At 46.3% G+C, this 13,762-nt stretch overlaps 3 protein-coding genes across 3 annotated transcripts; 1 reads left to right on the top strand and 2 right to left on the bottom strand.

Moving 5' to 3' along the window:
• Positions 1 to 327: 327 nt before the first annotated feature.
• On the bottom strand, positions 328 to 3,254 carry VC83_00034 (uncharacterized protein; the record flags this gene model as incomplete). Its single annotated transcript, XM_024463731.1, has 4 exons — positions 328 to 2,704; positions 2,751 to 2,805; positions 2,860 to 2,880; positions 2,933 to 3,254. 4 exons carry the CDS (start codon positions 3,252 to 3,254, stop codon positions 328 to 330), a joined length of 2,775 nt encoding a protein of 924 aa, XP_024328175.1.
• A 3,839-nt stretch (positions 3,255 to 7,093) lies between these two features.
• On the bottom strand, positions 7,094 to 9,287 carry VC83_00033 (uncharacterized protein). Its single transcript, XM_024463730.1, has 3 exons — positions 8,986 to 9,287; positions 7,551 to 8,920; positions 7,094 to 7,499 (listed from the first exon to the last, which is right to left on the bottom strand). The coding sequence occupies exons 1-3, from the start codon at positions 9,205 to 9,207 to the stop codon at positions 7,199 to 7,201; spliced, it is 1,893 nt and encodes a 630-aa protein (XP_024328182.1). The 5' UTR covers positions 9,208 to 9,287; the 3' UTR covers positions 7,094 to 7,198.
• On the top strand, positions 9,284 to 11,876 carry KIN3_1 (G2-specific serine/threonine protein kinase). Its single transcript, XM_024463729.1, has 3 exons — positions 9,284 to 9,567; positions 9,622 to 10,080; positions 10,134 to 11,876. Exons 1-3 carry the CDS (start codon positions 9,528 to 9,530, stop codon positions 11,822 to 11,824), a joined length of 2,190 nt encoding a protein of 729 aa, XP_024328181.1. The 5' UTR covers positions 9,284 to 9,527; the 3' UTR covers positions 11,825 to 11,876.
• Positions 11,877 to 13,762: the final 1,886 nt, after the last annotated feature.

Here is a 13,762-nt window from a genome sequence, read left to right as displayed (position 1 = left end):
GTGGTTGGGAGAGGTGAATATACCCAGTTTGTGACTTGACGAGTTACGCCTATTCAATTTTGGCTTCTCCGTAACAATTGCCACTTCAGCCTGCTTGACACTCGCCTCTTATCATAAGCCTCGTCTGTTAGTTGCTACAACCCGCCATTGACAGCTACTGTTCAACTTTGTTCGAGGACCATCAGGGTATTTGAAGGTAATTTATATGACAAGGGCATGAATGGTATATACAGCTGAACAACCAAAATTCCAGGACCTAATTTTCCATTTCCTGTCTACCTTTATATCCTTTGTTTCCATATGCTGGATTCCATCTATCAACCAACCCTATTCCTTTATCGTAACTTCTTGAAGATTCTCAGCAGATGAACCCTGGCTGCTCTCTCCAACCGTCACAGGCCATTGACCACCCCCCACAACGTACTGTTTGCTGCTCGTGGTAATTGGATCTGAACTACCAAGTGATTGCGGAGATTGCATCAGAGGCGCCATAGTCCCGGACGAATGTCTGAGCTTGTTAACACTATGGTGCCGTGAATGCCCACCCTTGCCCAGTCCCCCCGCCATCATCTCCTGTTGCCACAGGGTAAAATCTTGCGAACTCCAGCTTGCTCGGTGCGCCCGAGCGCCAAAGGGGAGGCCATTGGGCACAGAAGATGTGCTCAACGCGCTATTTGCCCGGCCACGTCTTCCGGAGACAATGGGCTGGGATTTGGGATCAGTCAGGACTGCGAGGATATCTGCTTCCTCATCTTCAATCTTCGGCTCGCGATGCACACTATTGACCTTGAAGTACGGTTCGATTGGCTCTGCTGGCTTTTCGGGTTCTTTAGGTGGCGGTGGTGGTGGTGGGATATCCAAAGCCGCTCTTTCGAGATGCGTAAAATATTTGTAACGAATACCTTCTAATATCCGAGGCTTAAAGTCTTCGCGGTTCCTTGTGAGACTCATATAACTCGATATCGCGCCCAAGACTATCAGAATGAGGGTGGCAATTGCCACAACCCCTTGCGTGATTACAATAACAAATCCCACGATGGTGGTAGGGATACGGGCCATATTATACCGTGGTAGAAATGCGATGGACAGGCCTGCTGTCACGATTTTGCTCAGGCTGAGTAAATATACGGCTATGGCAGTATTGCGATTACCCTCGAAAGGATTCAAGGCGACGATAATTATCATCGCTATGATCTCCACAACGAATAAACCAATGACTTGAGCCTCGGGGTTTCTGGATGCTCCGCCAACAAAGCAGGCACGAACGAACTGGTAGAGAAACCACAAGACAAAAAACCACCATCGTGTCCGTCTGAACCGTCCAGAAAGCCAGCCGTAGCGCTTAATAAAGGTTGAGTCTTCATGAACACCGGGTCTTAGAAGATCATCATCAACGTATCTGATGACAAACATTGGAAAGGAGCCCAACACCGGAGGGGAGTCAATGTGTGTAGCAGCAGTTTCGTCCGCATCAGTTGTTTTACTGTGCCAAGAGAATCCTAGCCAAGGTATGAACTTCCATACTTTCTTACGGGAAATGATAACATGATCAAATTCGCTCTCATATCGCCCAAAGCGAAGCCGATGGAAACAGCAATGTGCGGCAATCCCAAGCAAGCCGACGAGGAAGGTGGTGAAAACGATTGCTGCAATAGCAGTGACTCTTGCAGGACCCGAAATCGAGAATTGATAAAGAGTCAATGTCATCATCATGAAAAATGCGACCATCATAGTTCGTAATATCGCAACTTGGACATAACCAACCCAGTGGCTTCTGAAGAAGTCCAACCGATCTTTCCGAATCCATTTGACAGCGCGGAATCCTTCTAGAGTCCATTTTAAGCCAATAATCAGTCCAATGACTATCACTAGGGCAATCAAGAACCATATGAATCCCGTCATAAAGGCATTTGGCGCTGGAATCCCGATTTCCGACAGTTCCCCGGTGAAGTTCGACCACATGCCGGGGAGTGGTAGACCACTTCCAGATATTCCTCCATACCAGCTATATCCAGGGTTTTGTGAGGCACTGGCGCCTGCAATATCTCTTGCACCAATGATGTGATGTAGCACCTGGCCCATGATAGTCCTGGCGGCAGCTTTGGGTGGTACGCCACCTGGAGACTTACCCGGTTTACCATATATCTGTGAAAGCACGCTGCTGCCGAGCGAAGCGATTGAAACGCCACCGACACGGCTTGAGTTCCCCTGATCTGTGCCGAGAAAATTGCTGATCGATCTTGTCATGCCCGAGTTATTGATCATACCCGCTGACCATGCGAAATTGCTCCACCAAGCGACGCAGACGCTCGGCCAATGCAACGATAGCGCACCAGAGAAAAAGAACGATTGGAACAACTCAAATATCACAAGAACGGAGAGTGAATGGGCGTAGTGTGTCCTCATAACCGGTACGTTGACACCATATATGGCAGTGGCTGCGGACGCCAGCAAGGCAACTGCAGTGAATATAGCGAGCACTGACCCAACAGCCTTTGGATGTGAGAATGTTGCGCCATTTGTCATGACAGCCTGGTAACAGCCTATTTCTGTCTTGGTGGTGTTTGAGTATAATCGTAGAGTTGCATAGCCTTCGAAGTCAGGAATGACGAGGGCAATGGGCGGGATTCCGGAGACGCTGTCCTTGGTTACGGGTATTATTGCCTCCGCGGCTATCGGTTGGCTTGCATTCATAGGACACAGACTGCAATAAGTTAGGGGCTGGTAACTTATCTAAACTAGGGACTTGCCTGTCGATATTTGCACTGCAAGGGTTGAATATCATGTCAAAGCGATCCTCGCCATCTAGAGCCAGAGTCAGTTACGGTGGCCCCTTATTCACATTTGGAGGCACCATACAAGCATCGACAGAAATATACGCTGATACAATTATTAGCCTTTAATAACCTTCATGCAAGGGTTTGAGCCATACCCATGATATTGTCGTGTTTTATCTTTGTTGAACCGGTCAAATGGAACATAACCGTCATGTTATCCGCATAGTAGGCTGCATCAAATCCAGTAACGTCGACTAGGGAATTACCTCCCAAGCAGTCACCAAACTTCCCAGTGTATAAGGCTGGATACCGGTCGTTTGCGAGAATTATAGTTGTCCCGCGCGACCCAGTGCCTTTTACAGAAACCAAATTCCCAGTATCCGAAACTGCGTGGACCAATGCTGGTAGCGTCGCGGCCAGAGCCACAGACAGAATTGTGGCGCCCCATGGCCAAAATGGAGCGAGGAACCCCTTCATGTTTATGCAATGCTCTTAGTCGAAGGCGAAGACTGATGTTGATTCCATTGTCGAGACCTGAAGCTTCATACCATTGCAGAGGGCATAACTTGCTGCGGTGAATGGTGCTCAAGAAGGCATAGGATCATATATGGCAGGAGTAGAATGAGAGATAGGGCCGGGAGTATGAGGAAATGAGGAAATATGACGGAATCTAGAAGATAGATAGAGGGAGACAACAACAATAACGAGGGCAATGACGTTGCTGTCACTTCAGTAAAAAGACCTTAACTTATTGGGCTGGGCATACCCAATATTATGCTCATAGTTGAAGTGTATGCATATGCACAGCACCGTACTAAGTGGAAAAAAGCAGGGTTTTGAGAATGACATTATTGTATTTGGTATTGACCGTCGCATATCAAACACGGAGTTAACGAAGGAATAGAGACGATACCGTGGAGATGCGGTGTGTTTTGGTTCCTTGTTGAGCTGGATATGAAGCGGAAGTGGCTAAGTGGGCTCGGCGTGCGGTTGGCAAGATGGAGACGTGGACAACGTTAATCCGCTTTGGGGGGAAGCGCTGCCGCCATTGGACCAGCCACGGTGAGGGTTTTGCTCCATGATGGATTTTGTTGTCTCTTGACATCGGGAATCCTGACATCTTGACTTGGCAGCTCCTCCAAAGGGTTCAATTGTACGAAATTGCCCAATAACAACATGCTCTACTACTGTAGTTGGGGCAAGGCCTTACCTCAATGGTAAACTCGCATGGTATTGGACTATTGGAGTAATTGTCACACCGGCTTCTTATCAATTCCCCATGCATGTACCATATCTGATTGATTATCCATTAGAGATGCCAAGAGTTGATTCGGCAAGTTCGGGCATATATTTTTGATGACGGACGAGTTCATATTGGGGTGTTGGTGGGGCACCGTCATACATTTTAACTTTATTTTATTATTAATGACTTAATTATGATTAAATATTCTACACCAACTAGAATTTATTATGGGAATCAAGATTGTGATTTTATTTCAGTGTTCCCCAAAATAGTATTAGTATTTGTGGTTTTCCAATAGTATTCGGCGATGAGCAGTATTCGGGCTAAAATTGGGGTATTCGGCGAGTATTTGCCAAAGACTCGAATACTATTCGAGTCCTTGGCAAGCACGGCCCAGGATGCCAAGCTACGAAGATTTTACCCCGCCCTCATAGATAGATCCGTAGAAATAGATCCATAGATAATATACCAATTGATATTTCTACCAGAATGAGCGACTCTGAGCTATCCGCAATTCCAAGTGACGAAGATGAGGAAATTCAGCGTCTACCACCCCCCTTTTCCATTCGAGTCTTCGCCGTCGATAGCTCTACCATTACTACAAATACGGCCACAACTCCCAAATACTCAGTCACCGTTGTTCTTAAAGAATATATTCAGTAGAACATTGTTAAGCACCAGCCCTGCAACGATGAAGATTGTCTGTATGCAAGATGGCTGTAATTATAAGCCAAAACCGAAGCTTTTATCATGGAATATCACGAGTAATTTGTGGAGGCATGTTGAAAGCATGCATCCTGCATTATACGAAGCTATAAAACCAGGAACTCCATTGCTACAGCATGCTCAGAGTTCGCAGAGTCAGAGTTCGCAGGATTCGCAGGGCGCTCCGAATATGAGAACAGCCCGAAACGCCCTACAATTCTTTACTCCTTGAGTAGGAGGATCCGTTCTTGCCTCTCGATATAGAGAGTTATTACTTGCATTTATTGTATCTAATAACTTACCAATGAGTCTGGTTGATCGGCCTTCGTTTCGTTAGCTTATTCACCAGCTTAGCCCTTCAACGTTAGCTATATCAACGAGCTCCTTAATGCGCGATTTACACAAGACATTCTGCAACCACCGTATGAAGCTACAGATAGAACTCCAGGCTCATATAATAAAGGGCGGACGGTTATCACTTACGACTGATTCATGGTCTGCAATGAATGGTGCAGAGCACGCTGCGATAACTTGTAATGGTGGGTGCACCAGATGTGAGAATCTAGCCACCCAAGGAAGGGATGAATTTACTAAGACAACACACTGTCTTAGGAAAAAGAGCCAAAGGGTCGTAGCTTAGACTATTCCACAACGCAGCAATCAGGTGTGTGATGTAGTGAAGTGGTTCAGACAAGTTGCAACAAATGTTGAGTCTGGGAACTCAGGGGTAAGTCAGAGGTTAACACCTCACTGACTTTTCAGAAACAAGGAGTAACAAGATGAATGCTTGGAAGCTTGGAAAAGATGTGGAAGTATGTGATAGTCGATTTACTGTATTGTCTGCTTGCCCTTTCTTAAGGAAAGGGCAATCCTATTTATGCTAAAGGAGTGTAGTTCTCTCATTTTCCAAGACTTTCCATGACTTACCAGGCTTGGTAACTGTAGTCGACGTAAGAGAATCCCATAGAACCATCTCTTAGGTTCGTAGCCTATAGGAAGTAAAAGGAGGTCCAAGGTCAGAGTACCCCTATAGACAAATTATGTCATAGACAAATTATGTCATAGACAAATTATGTCATAGACAAATTATGTCATAACTTAACCAATCTTGTGGGTAACTAAAGAGCGATGACATGTAATGAATCATAGAGGTTCGTAGGAGCTTTTAGAGCTATCGTTCATGCTCCTAGGCCTCTAGTTGGTAGAGATATGTCATGTGGTAGTATAAGTGATGTCATGTAATGAATCATAGAGGGTTGTAGAGATATGCTATGTGGTAATATCAGCCCAGTAACTAAGGAGCGATGACGTGTAATGAATCATAGATGGTTGTAGCAATCGTTGAGTAGTATTGCTCTTGTTGTTGGTGTGATAAGCCAAAATATGTATAGTGACTTGTAGGTTTGAGGAGGAGATTTCCAAGTTTGCTCTTGAGTTTGATAGCAAACTGAGTGCAACGAATGTCAGTATGACACTGTATTCCACACTATCTATGGCTTTTAAATAAGCTTAAGGCAATGGAAAACGCTTCATCGACAACAGCAGCAATCAGCGCAGCTTGTAAAGCATCGTATAATAAGCTTGATACTTATTATAACCTTGTGACAAATCAAGGTTCAAGCCACTCGTCAATTGCTACTATCTGCGACCCAAGATTCAACTTAAGTATATACGAATTTTATATGCCAAATAGTGTAGATGCTGTAAAACGAGATAGGGCAAGAGCACAGTTCGCAGCTTGCTATAACCGGTATAAAGACCGTGAGAACGATATACAGGTTGCTGCTATTGAAGCTACTATTGCTGCTGAAACTGAGCAGCCGACGACTATAATAGAACTTGATTCCGACGACGAGATGTATCAGCATCGTGGGCCTTCTATTGAGGAAGTTGAGTGGCGACGATGGTTCAAAGAGAATGGTGTCGACCGTAATACTAATATCCTCAAATATTGGCAGGCAAAGCAGTATCAGTATCCAGTTATATCACGGATCGCACGGGACTATTTGGCAATTCCAGCCTCATCGGCAGCGTCAGAGCGTATATTTAGTGTCGGCGGTGATATAGTCACAAAGAAAAGGAACAGGTTATTACCTTCAACTCTTCGATATCTACTCTGCTTACGGGATTGGGGGGTTATAGGCGACGAGGAGGAGGATAATAGCGAGTAGACAGTTATCATATTTCATTACTATATACTACAGTTGAGCCTCAAAATACCCAAATACTATTTGGCGAGGATTTGTATGAGTATTCACCGAATACTCCCAGATGGCGAGTATTCGGGAAAACCCCAAATACTATTCGAATACTATTTGGGGAACACTGTTTTATTTTGAAGAGCTAAAATAATTGGACAATGTTCCAACTTTAATTATAAATATTGACATTGGATTGGTCATTTTGAAAAGACACTCTAGGTTTCATCTGATATATAATTTACTCCCAACCCCCCATCTGGAGGCGGCGCCGTCTATGCGTCTAGCTTTAGCCTCTCTAGTAGTTTATCTATCTTCTCCAGCAAAATTTGATAGTTGATAGAATCCGAATCAAACCCATCCCCAACCACCCTGCCGTCTAATGTTCTGATATTAGCCCCATATGTACTTTCCATACTTTCCTGTGGTATCTTGTCATCATTATTAACAATATTTCCATCGGTTTCGGCATCATTTCCGGCATCTTCGGAAATTTGCCGATTCTCATCCATCATTTCCTCCATGCCAGTACCTTCGAAGCGGAGTCGGAAGCGTTCCGAGAGGTAGTAGCGGATACTATATCGTAGTTAGCCTGCGCCGTTGGTAATAGTATATCATTCGACATACTCATCAAGTAATTCAATACTATCAGTCTCCTGTCGCTTCTCAATCCTCGACGCACTCTCTTTGATCAGCTGCTCGAACTCTTCTTTATCAATGTAGTCTTCCAGCCTATAAGCTAGATACCGCGCCGCGAATTCTTCTAGGCGCTGCACTCGGGTTAACCACCCAGCTCGAATGACATCGTAGATATTTATTGCTTCCTTTCCTGCTTGGGTAATCCTAGCACTAGCCGTCTCATCCACCAAGACATCTCTACCCCCATTGTCAAGTGTGCTGATAGTAATAGCAGCCTTTGCCTTCAGCTTTTCAATGAAGAGCATATCTGCTGCTAAAAGCACATCTATGGCAATATCAAGTGAGAAATCCGCCTTCTCGGTGTATAAGAAGTTGAGAATAGCCTCTAGGACCTCTGGAGAGCAATCCACAGGTATAATTTGAAGATAGGGTGTCACCTGTGCTTCCTGGAATGCAGAGGAAAACATTGTCATGAAGTACTCGGAACGGATAAGTATGGCTCGATGCACCGGGAAGAGGACCGATTTCTCCGAGGGAGAAGTTGAAGCCAAAGGTTCGGACGCCAAAGGACCTATAGGAATGCCGTTGCTATGAGAAGCATCGCGCTGTTCATCCTCTGAGGGCGTCGGTGCCTCCATCTCTGTGTCCGCATCAGCCCTGAGAATGACATCTGCAAATATAGTGTTATTTCGATCCCATTTAACATCGTTTGCTTCCTTCGTATCCAAAATAATCTTGTCCTTCAACACATTATCGCGGTACCAACTCTCAAGCTGATCCCGGCCTCTGGCGACCTCATCTTGGTGCCGCTGTCTCGCTATTCGTCGATCTTCTCCTGCGAGTATGCCTTCCCAAAGCGACTCAATCTCCAAATGCTTGCCCACTTTGTCAATTCCTTTGAGCACATCTTCTTCCGACACCCTACTCTTCGGGCCAAGTCCGAGATCCACTGGAACTTCTCCCAGATACAGATATCGAAGTGCTATTTCAAACGCCTCGTCGGGAATTACGGGCGCCAGTTTCCACTGCGTTGTTTCGGGGGCCAGCGATAGCTTCTTCCTGAAGTATGGCGATCGAGCAGATAGAATAAATTTATGGACATGGAAGGCTTCGGTCCCTGAAGTGAGGGTGATATCAGAGGTTTTTGGTACCCGTTTCGTTAGGAGAGATGTGATATGGGAAGCGAGTGGTTGCAAAGGATCGGAGCTCTTGGAATAGTCGTATTGGAGCAGGAGGTTCCTTATGCGATTGGTGAGGGCATTGTATAGACATCGTTCGCCCTGAAACGTATCCCTCTCACAAAGCGCTCCGGATTCTAACAGTAGTTGGACAACTTCGTAGTGGCCACAGAGACTCGCCTGGTCCAACATTAGCATGTATCCCAGGAAGAATGCAGCGAGCATACTCAGGTGGCAAAACGAACCAAAATCAATGGCGTATAATCAAATACATCTCTCGCGTTTATGTTCACACCTCCCGCGATCATCTCATGGCAATCTTTAAGATCACCCCGCCTACACGCATCACATAGTCGGTTGAAGTCATCGCTCGTATCCAAAGGGCTGTCATCGCGAAGGACGCCCTCTTTTATTAATTGATATTCATCTTTAAGCTGGATTTCCAGTTCATCCTTTCGTAGTACCATGCTGGACGGTATATAATTTAAATATATAACGTCGTCCGCCGACCAGCAGCTTGGATATAAATTGAATCGTGAAGTGGCGGGGATGGACCCTCCAAGGATTCGTCTTATCGATTAGAGTGTATTACTAAGGGTGTTTGAGGGTGCGTTGCTGGGGCAGCGACGGGGTGTTTACTAGCCGATGTCTCCAACCAGACCAGACCTCCGAACGAACAAGACGTGAGAACTAACCAAGCAGCATTTACGTTTGCGCATGGCTATTCGACTGCCATATTACATATAAATTCGACAACAGCTTATCTGCCTCCGCCGTGTCATATAAAATGTCGGAGTCGGAGAAATACGAGGTGTTGGAAAAGATTGGTAGGTTGCGCCAATGACCATTCCGTGCGACCATGATTGACAATATATTTCTAGGCCATGGATCTTTCGGCATCATTCGCAAAGTAAAAAGGAAGAACGATGGCGAAATCCTCTGCAGGAAAGAGATCAATTATATCCGAATGTCGCAGAAGGAGCGAGAGCAACTTCATGCTGAATTCGCCATCTTGTCATCTCTCAGACACCCGAATATCGTTGGCTACTACCACCGAGAGCATCTGAAGACGACACAAGACTTGCATTTGTACATGGAATACTGTGGAAATGGCGACCTCGGTCGCGTCATCAAGGATTTACAAGCCAAGAAACAATACGCCGAGGAAGGGTTCGTGTGGAGCATGTTCTCACAATTGGTTACCGCCCTATACAGGTGCCATTATGGAGTTGATCCGCCAGACGTAGGAAGCAACGTGTTGGGCCTAGGAAACACTGCAAAGCCACGCCCACCGGTGGGAAATGTTATGATTTTGCACAGAGATCTAAAGCCAGAGAATGGTAAGATCTATATACCCTTGGAGTTGAGGGACCCAGGCTGATAATGTTTCTAGTATTTCTCGGCGATGATAATTCGGTCAAGCTCGGCGATTTTGGATTGTCCAAGATAATGCAGTCTCATGATTTTGCTTCGACTTACGTCGGTACCCCGTTCTACATGTCTCCGGAAATCTGCGCCGCTGAGAGATACACTCTCAAATCTGACATTTGGTCATTGGGCTGCATAATATACGAGCTCTGCTCGAGGGAGCCGCCATTCAATGCAAAGTCGCATTTCCAACTGGTCCAGAAGATCAAAGAGGGAAAGATCGCGCCAATCCCTAGCGTTTATTCGCCAGAGCTCATGGGCGTCATCAAGGACTGCTTGAGAGTGAATCCGGATAGGCGTCCCGATACAGCAGCTCTACTTAACCTCCCGGTTGTGAAGCTGATGAGGAAAGAGAAGGAGGTCGTGGAACTCGGAAAACTGCTGAAGACCAAGGAGGAACTTACTGCCCGGAAGCTCCACGAAGCTGATGAGAAGATAAGCCGGATTGAAAATGACAAAGCCAAAATGAGGGACGAAATCGATGCCTCTATGAGGCGCGAATGGGAAGTTAAGGCAAGATTGGAAATCGACAGGCTTGTGAAGCAAGAAGTTGAGAAACTGCAGAAGAAGTTTGAAGCAGAAGTGCAGGAGAGAGTGGAAGTTCTCGTGGCAGAGAAATTAAACACCCCTAGTACTTCGAGCGATACTGTGACCATTGAGGACTTCTCACAATCCAGTATGCCAAACGACATTCCAACTTCGTCTGTCAGCACCAGCGGAGAGTTTGATTTCCCTTCGACGACGGATCTTACAGATTTATCATTAGACTCGCCAGAGCCTATAAAACCGACGAAGAAAACCACGCGGACACCATTCGGCAGAGCCCAAACAATGTTTGCTGGAACTCCAATGGATGTTGAAATGGGAGATCCTTCGCCAATGTCGATCGCATCTCTGTCGCTATCTCCTCGTCGAAATGGAGGCGCAAAGGCGCCGGCTACGGGCCGAAACATCTTCGCGGAAGGTGGAAACCCCCGTGATAGATGGCAGGCAACCCTGATGACATCTGATTCTGAAGATGGGGATGACATGCCTCCGATCCCATCGCCGACCAGACAATCTTCGGCGAACCCATTCAAGCCATCGAGTGCACGCCCTGCCCTGCTAGCACAGAGAACAGCGCCTATGCCACGGGTCTCAAACATGTCGAATCTGCATGGAGCTGCGAGAGGAATTCCAGCGCCATCCCTGCCAACTCAAGGCAATAATCTTGGTCCCCGGCCTGTCTCAAGCAGTGGCGCCTTAAAGGAGCGAAGCACATCCCCAAACCGACGCCTGTCCAAAATTCCCTCCTCCTCAAACCTCCATGCTGCGGATCTTGGCTCATCACCTACCCGGAAGCCAAGCCTCACAAGGAAAACCGCAACAAGCACCGACCCATCAGAACTTAATAAATTCGCCATAAAGAACAACATGGCCATGAAAGTGAACCTCCCTCCAAAGGGGCGCACTCTGGTCGAACTCGCGCAGGCACGGGCTGGTGGTCGCCAGTTGGATATTAATGATAATGTTATCGTCGATGAGAACTCGCCAAAGTCGAAACGCGCCTTTGCCGATCGTATGGCGCAACGAGAAGCTGCCTCATGGGACCCGGAGCGCGACGAGATGCCAAGCCCATTCCTTGTGAGGACTAGGCAGCCGATTAGGAGGATGTGATGATGCGTATGACGAACCTTTGGAAACTGCAACGAATGAATGATAGGGTCGAAGTAGGGGGCGGGCTGGGGAAGGGGGGGCAAAGGGTGGGGGGTAGATGAAGGCGTTAGATTTGGTTTGAGCGTCATCACCTGGCAGCTTTTTTCATTACCTCTATATTGCATACTTGCTGAGCTTCATGGCTACCTGAGCCTGGATGTTGGTGTCGTGAGGGCTATTTAAGGCGGTGTTTGGCGGCGGGGCGGTCGGTAGGGCGTTTCGGTCCTTTTGGTGCTGTAGTTCTTACATAGAGGAGATTGCACGTGAAATTATTAACACATACCTGGTACTTTACAATCAACAAACTTGATGATAAAATCTTCAGACGTCGATTTTTAGAAAACATGGCCCACGGCGAAGCGCCAACTCTCATCTCGAAATATGATAATCACTGAGAGACGGATGGCTGGCTTTGTTTTGGTGTTGCAGATCAACGGGACCGGGGAATTATTTGTTCCAGGGCTGACAGCGGAACAGGCCGGAATGATAAGGTGGGGCCAGAGCTGAACGTAGGTGACGTGTAGCCCTCGGCTGACCCAGAAATTCCCCACTTATTAAATGGGGGGTGACAAGGCTGTATTACTCACATGACATGGTTAGGTCAGGTAAAGAACACTATATAGTAGAGCCTATTTCCAAAAAATAGTAAACCGTATGTAAAAGAATACTATATTAAGTTAAGCATGAAGCTCCTATCTAAGGGAATACTATCTACTTATATAGTGGCATTGTGCGTTAACGTAAGTCGTGGCGTAACGCGGGGGATGGCGTAACGCGGGGAATTCACCCCGCCGACTTCTGATAACTGTGAATAACTCAACAATGGTTCGCTGTAAAAGCCTGGGTGTTGCTGAGCGTGAAACTTTAATAGCCCAGGCAGTATTAGACGTCCAATCTAAGAAGTATAAAAGTGCATATCACGCTGAGAAAGTGCTGGGGCTGCCGAAGAGTTCAGTGACGCGACGCGTCAATGGAGGTTTGACACGCTCCCAAGCCCGCCAGAAACAGCAGAATTTATCAGGCGCGCAAGAACAGATACTTCTAAAGTGGATTAAAAACCTAACAATCAGCGGCTATTCTCCAGGGCATCGGTTGTTGAAGGAAATAGCTGAAGAACTCCGGTCGCACCGGTCACTCAATTTTGACGACGTGACGCCAAACTTACTTCTACCCCAACCACGATTTTCCCTCGGTCGTGACTGGGTGTCATACTGACATTCGTTGCACTCAGTTTGCTATCAAACTCAAGAGCAAACTTAGAAATCTCCTCCTCAAACCTACAAGTCACCATACATATCTTGGCTTATCACACCAACAACAGAAGCAATACTACTCAACGATTGCTGCAAACTCTTCTACTACATCTGTTTATGCTACATACATCACGGCATATCATTTGGACACTCATTGAACAAGTTATTAAGAAAATCTCCTCCTTAAGGGGGTGGGCCAATACTACCACATGGCATATCTCTACCAACTAGAGGCCTAGGAACATGAACGATAGCTCTAGAAGCTTCTACAACCCTCTATGATTCATTACACGTCATCGCTCCTTAGTTACCCACAAGATTGGTTAAGTTATGACATAATTTGTCTATAGGTACTCTGACCTTGGACCTCCTTTTCACTTCCTATAGGCTAGGAACCCAAGAGATGGTTCTATGGGATTCTCTTACGTTCACTACATGATTAGCAAGCTAGTTGTGGGTCGCACTTGATTTCTAATACATTTACCAAGCCTGGTTAGTCATGGAAAGTCATGGAAAATGAGAGAACTACACTCCTTTGGCATAAATAGGATTGCCCTTTCCTTAAGAAAGGGCAAGCAGACAATACAGTAAATCGACTAGCACATACTTCTACGTCTTTTCCAAGCTTCCAAGCATTGATCTTGTT

The sequence above is a fragment of the Pseudogymnoascus destructans genome (genome assembly GCF_001641265.1).
Source record: "Pseudogymnoascus destructans isolate 20631-21 unplaced genomic scaffold scaffold_1, whole genome shotgun sequence".
NCBI lineage: Eukaryota > Fungi > Ascomycota > Leotiomycetes > Thelebolales > Thelebolaceae > Pseudogymnoascus > Pseudogymnoascus destructans.
Note: the sequence above shows the minus strand (reverse complement) of the source record. Positions and strands in the feature narration are given on the sequence as shown.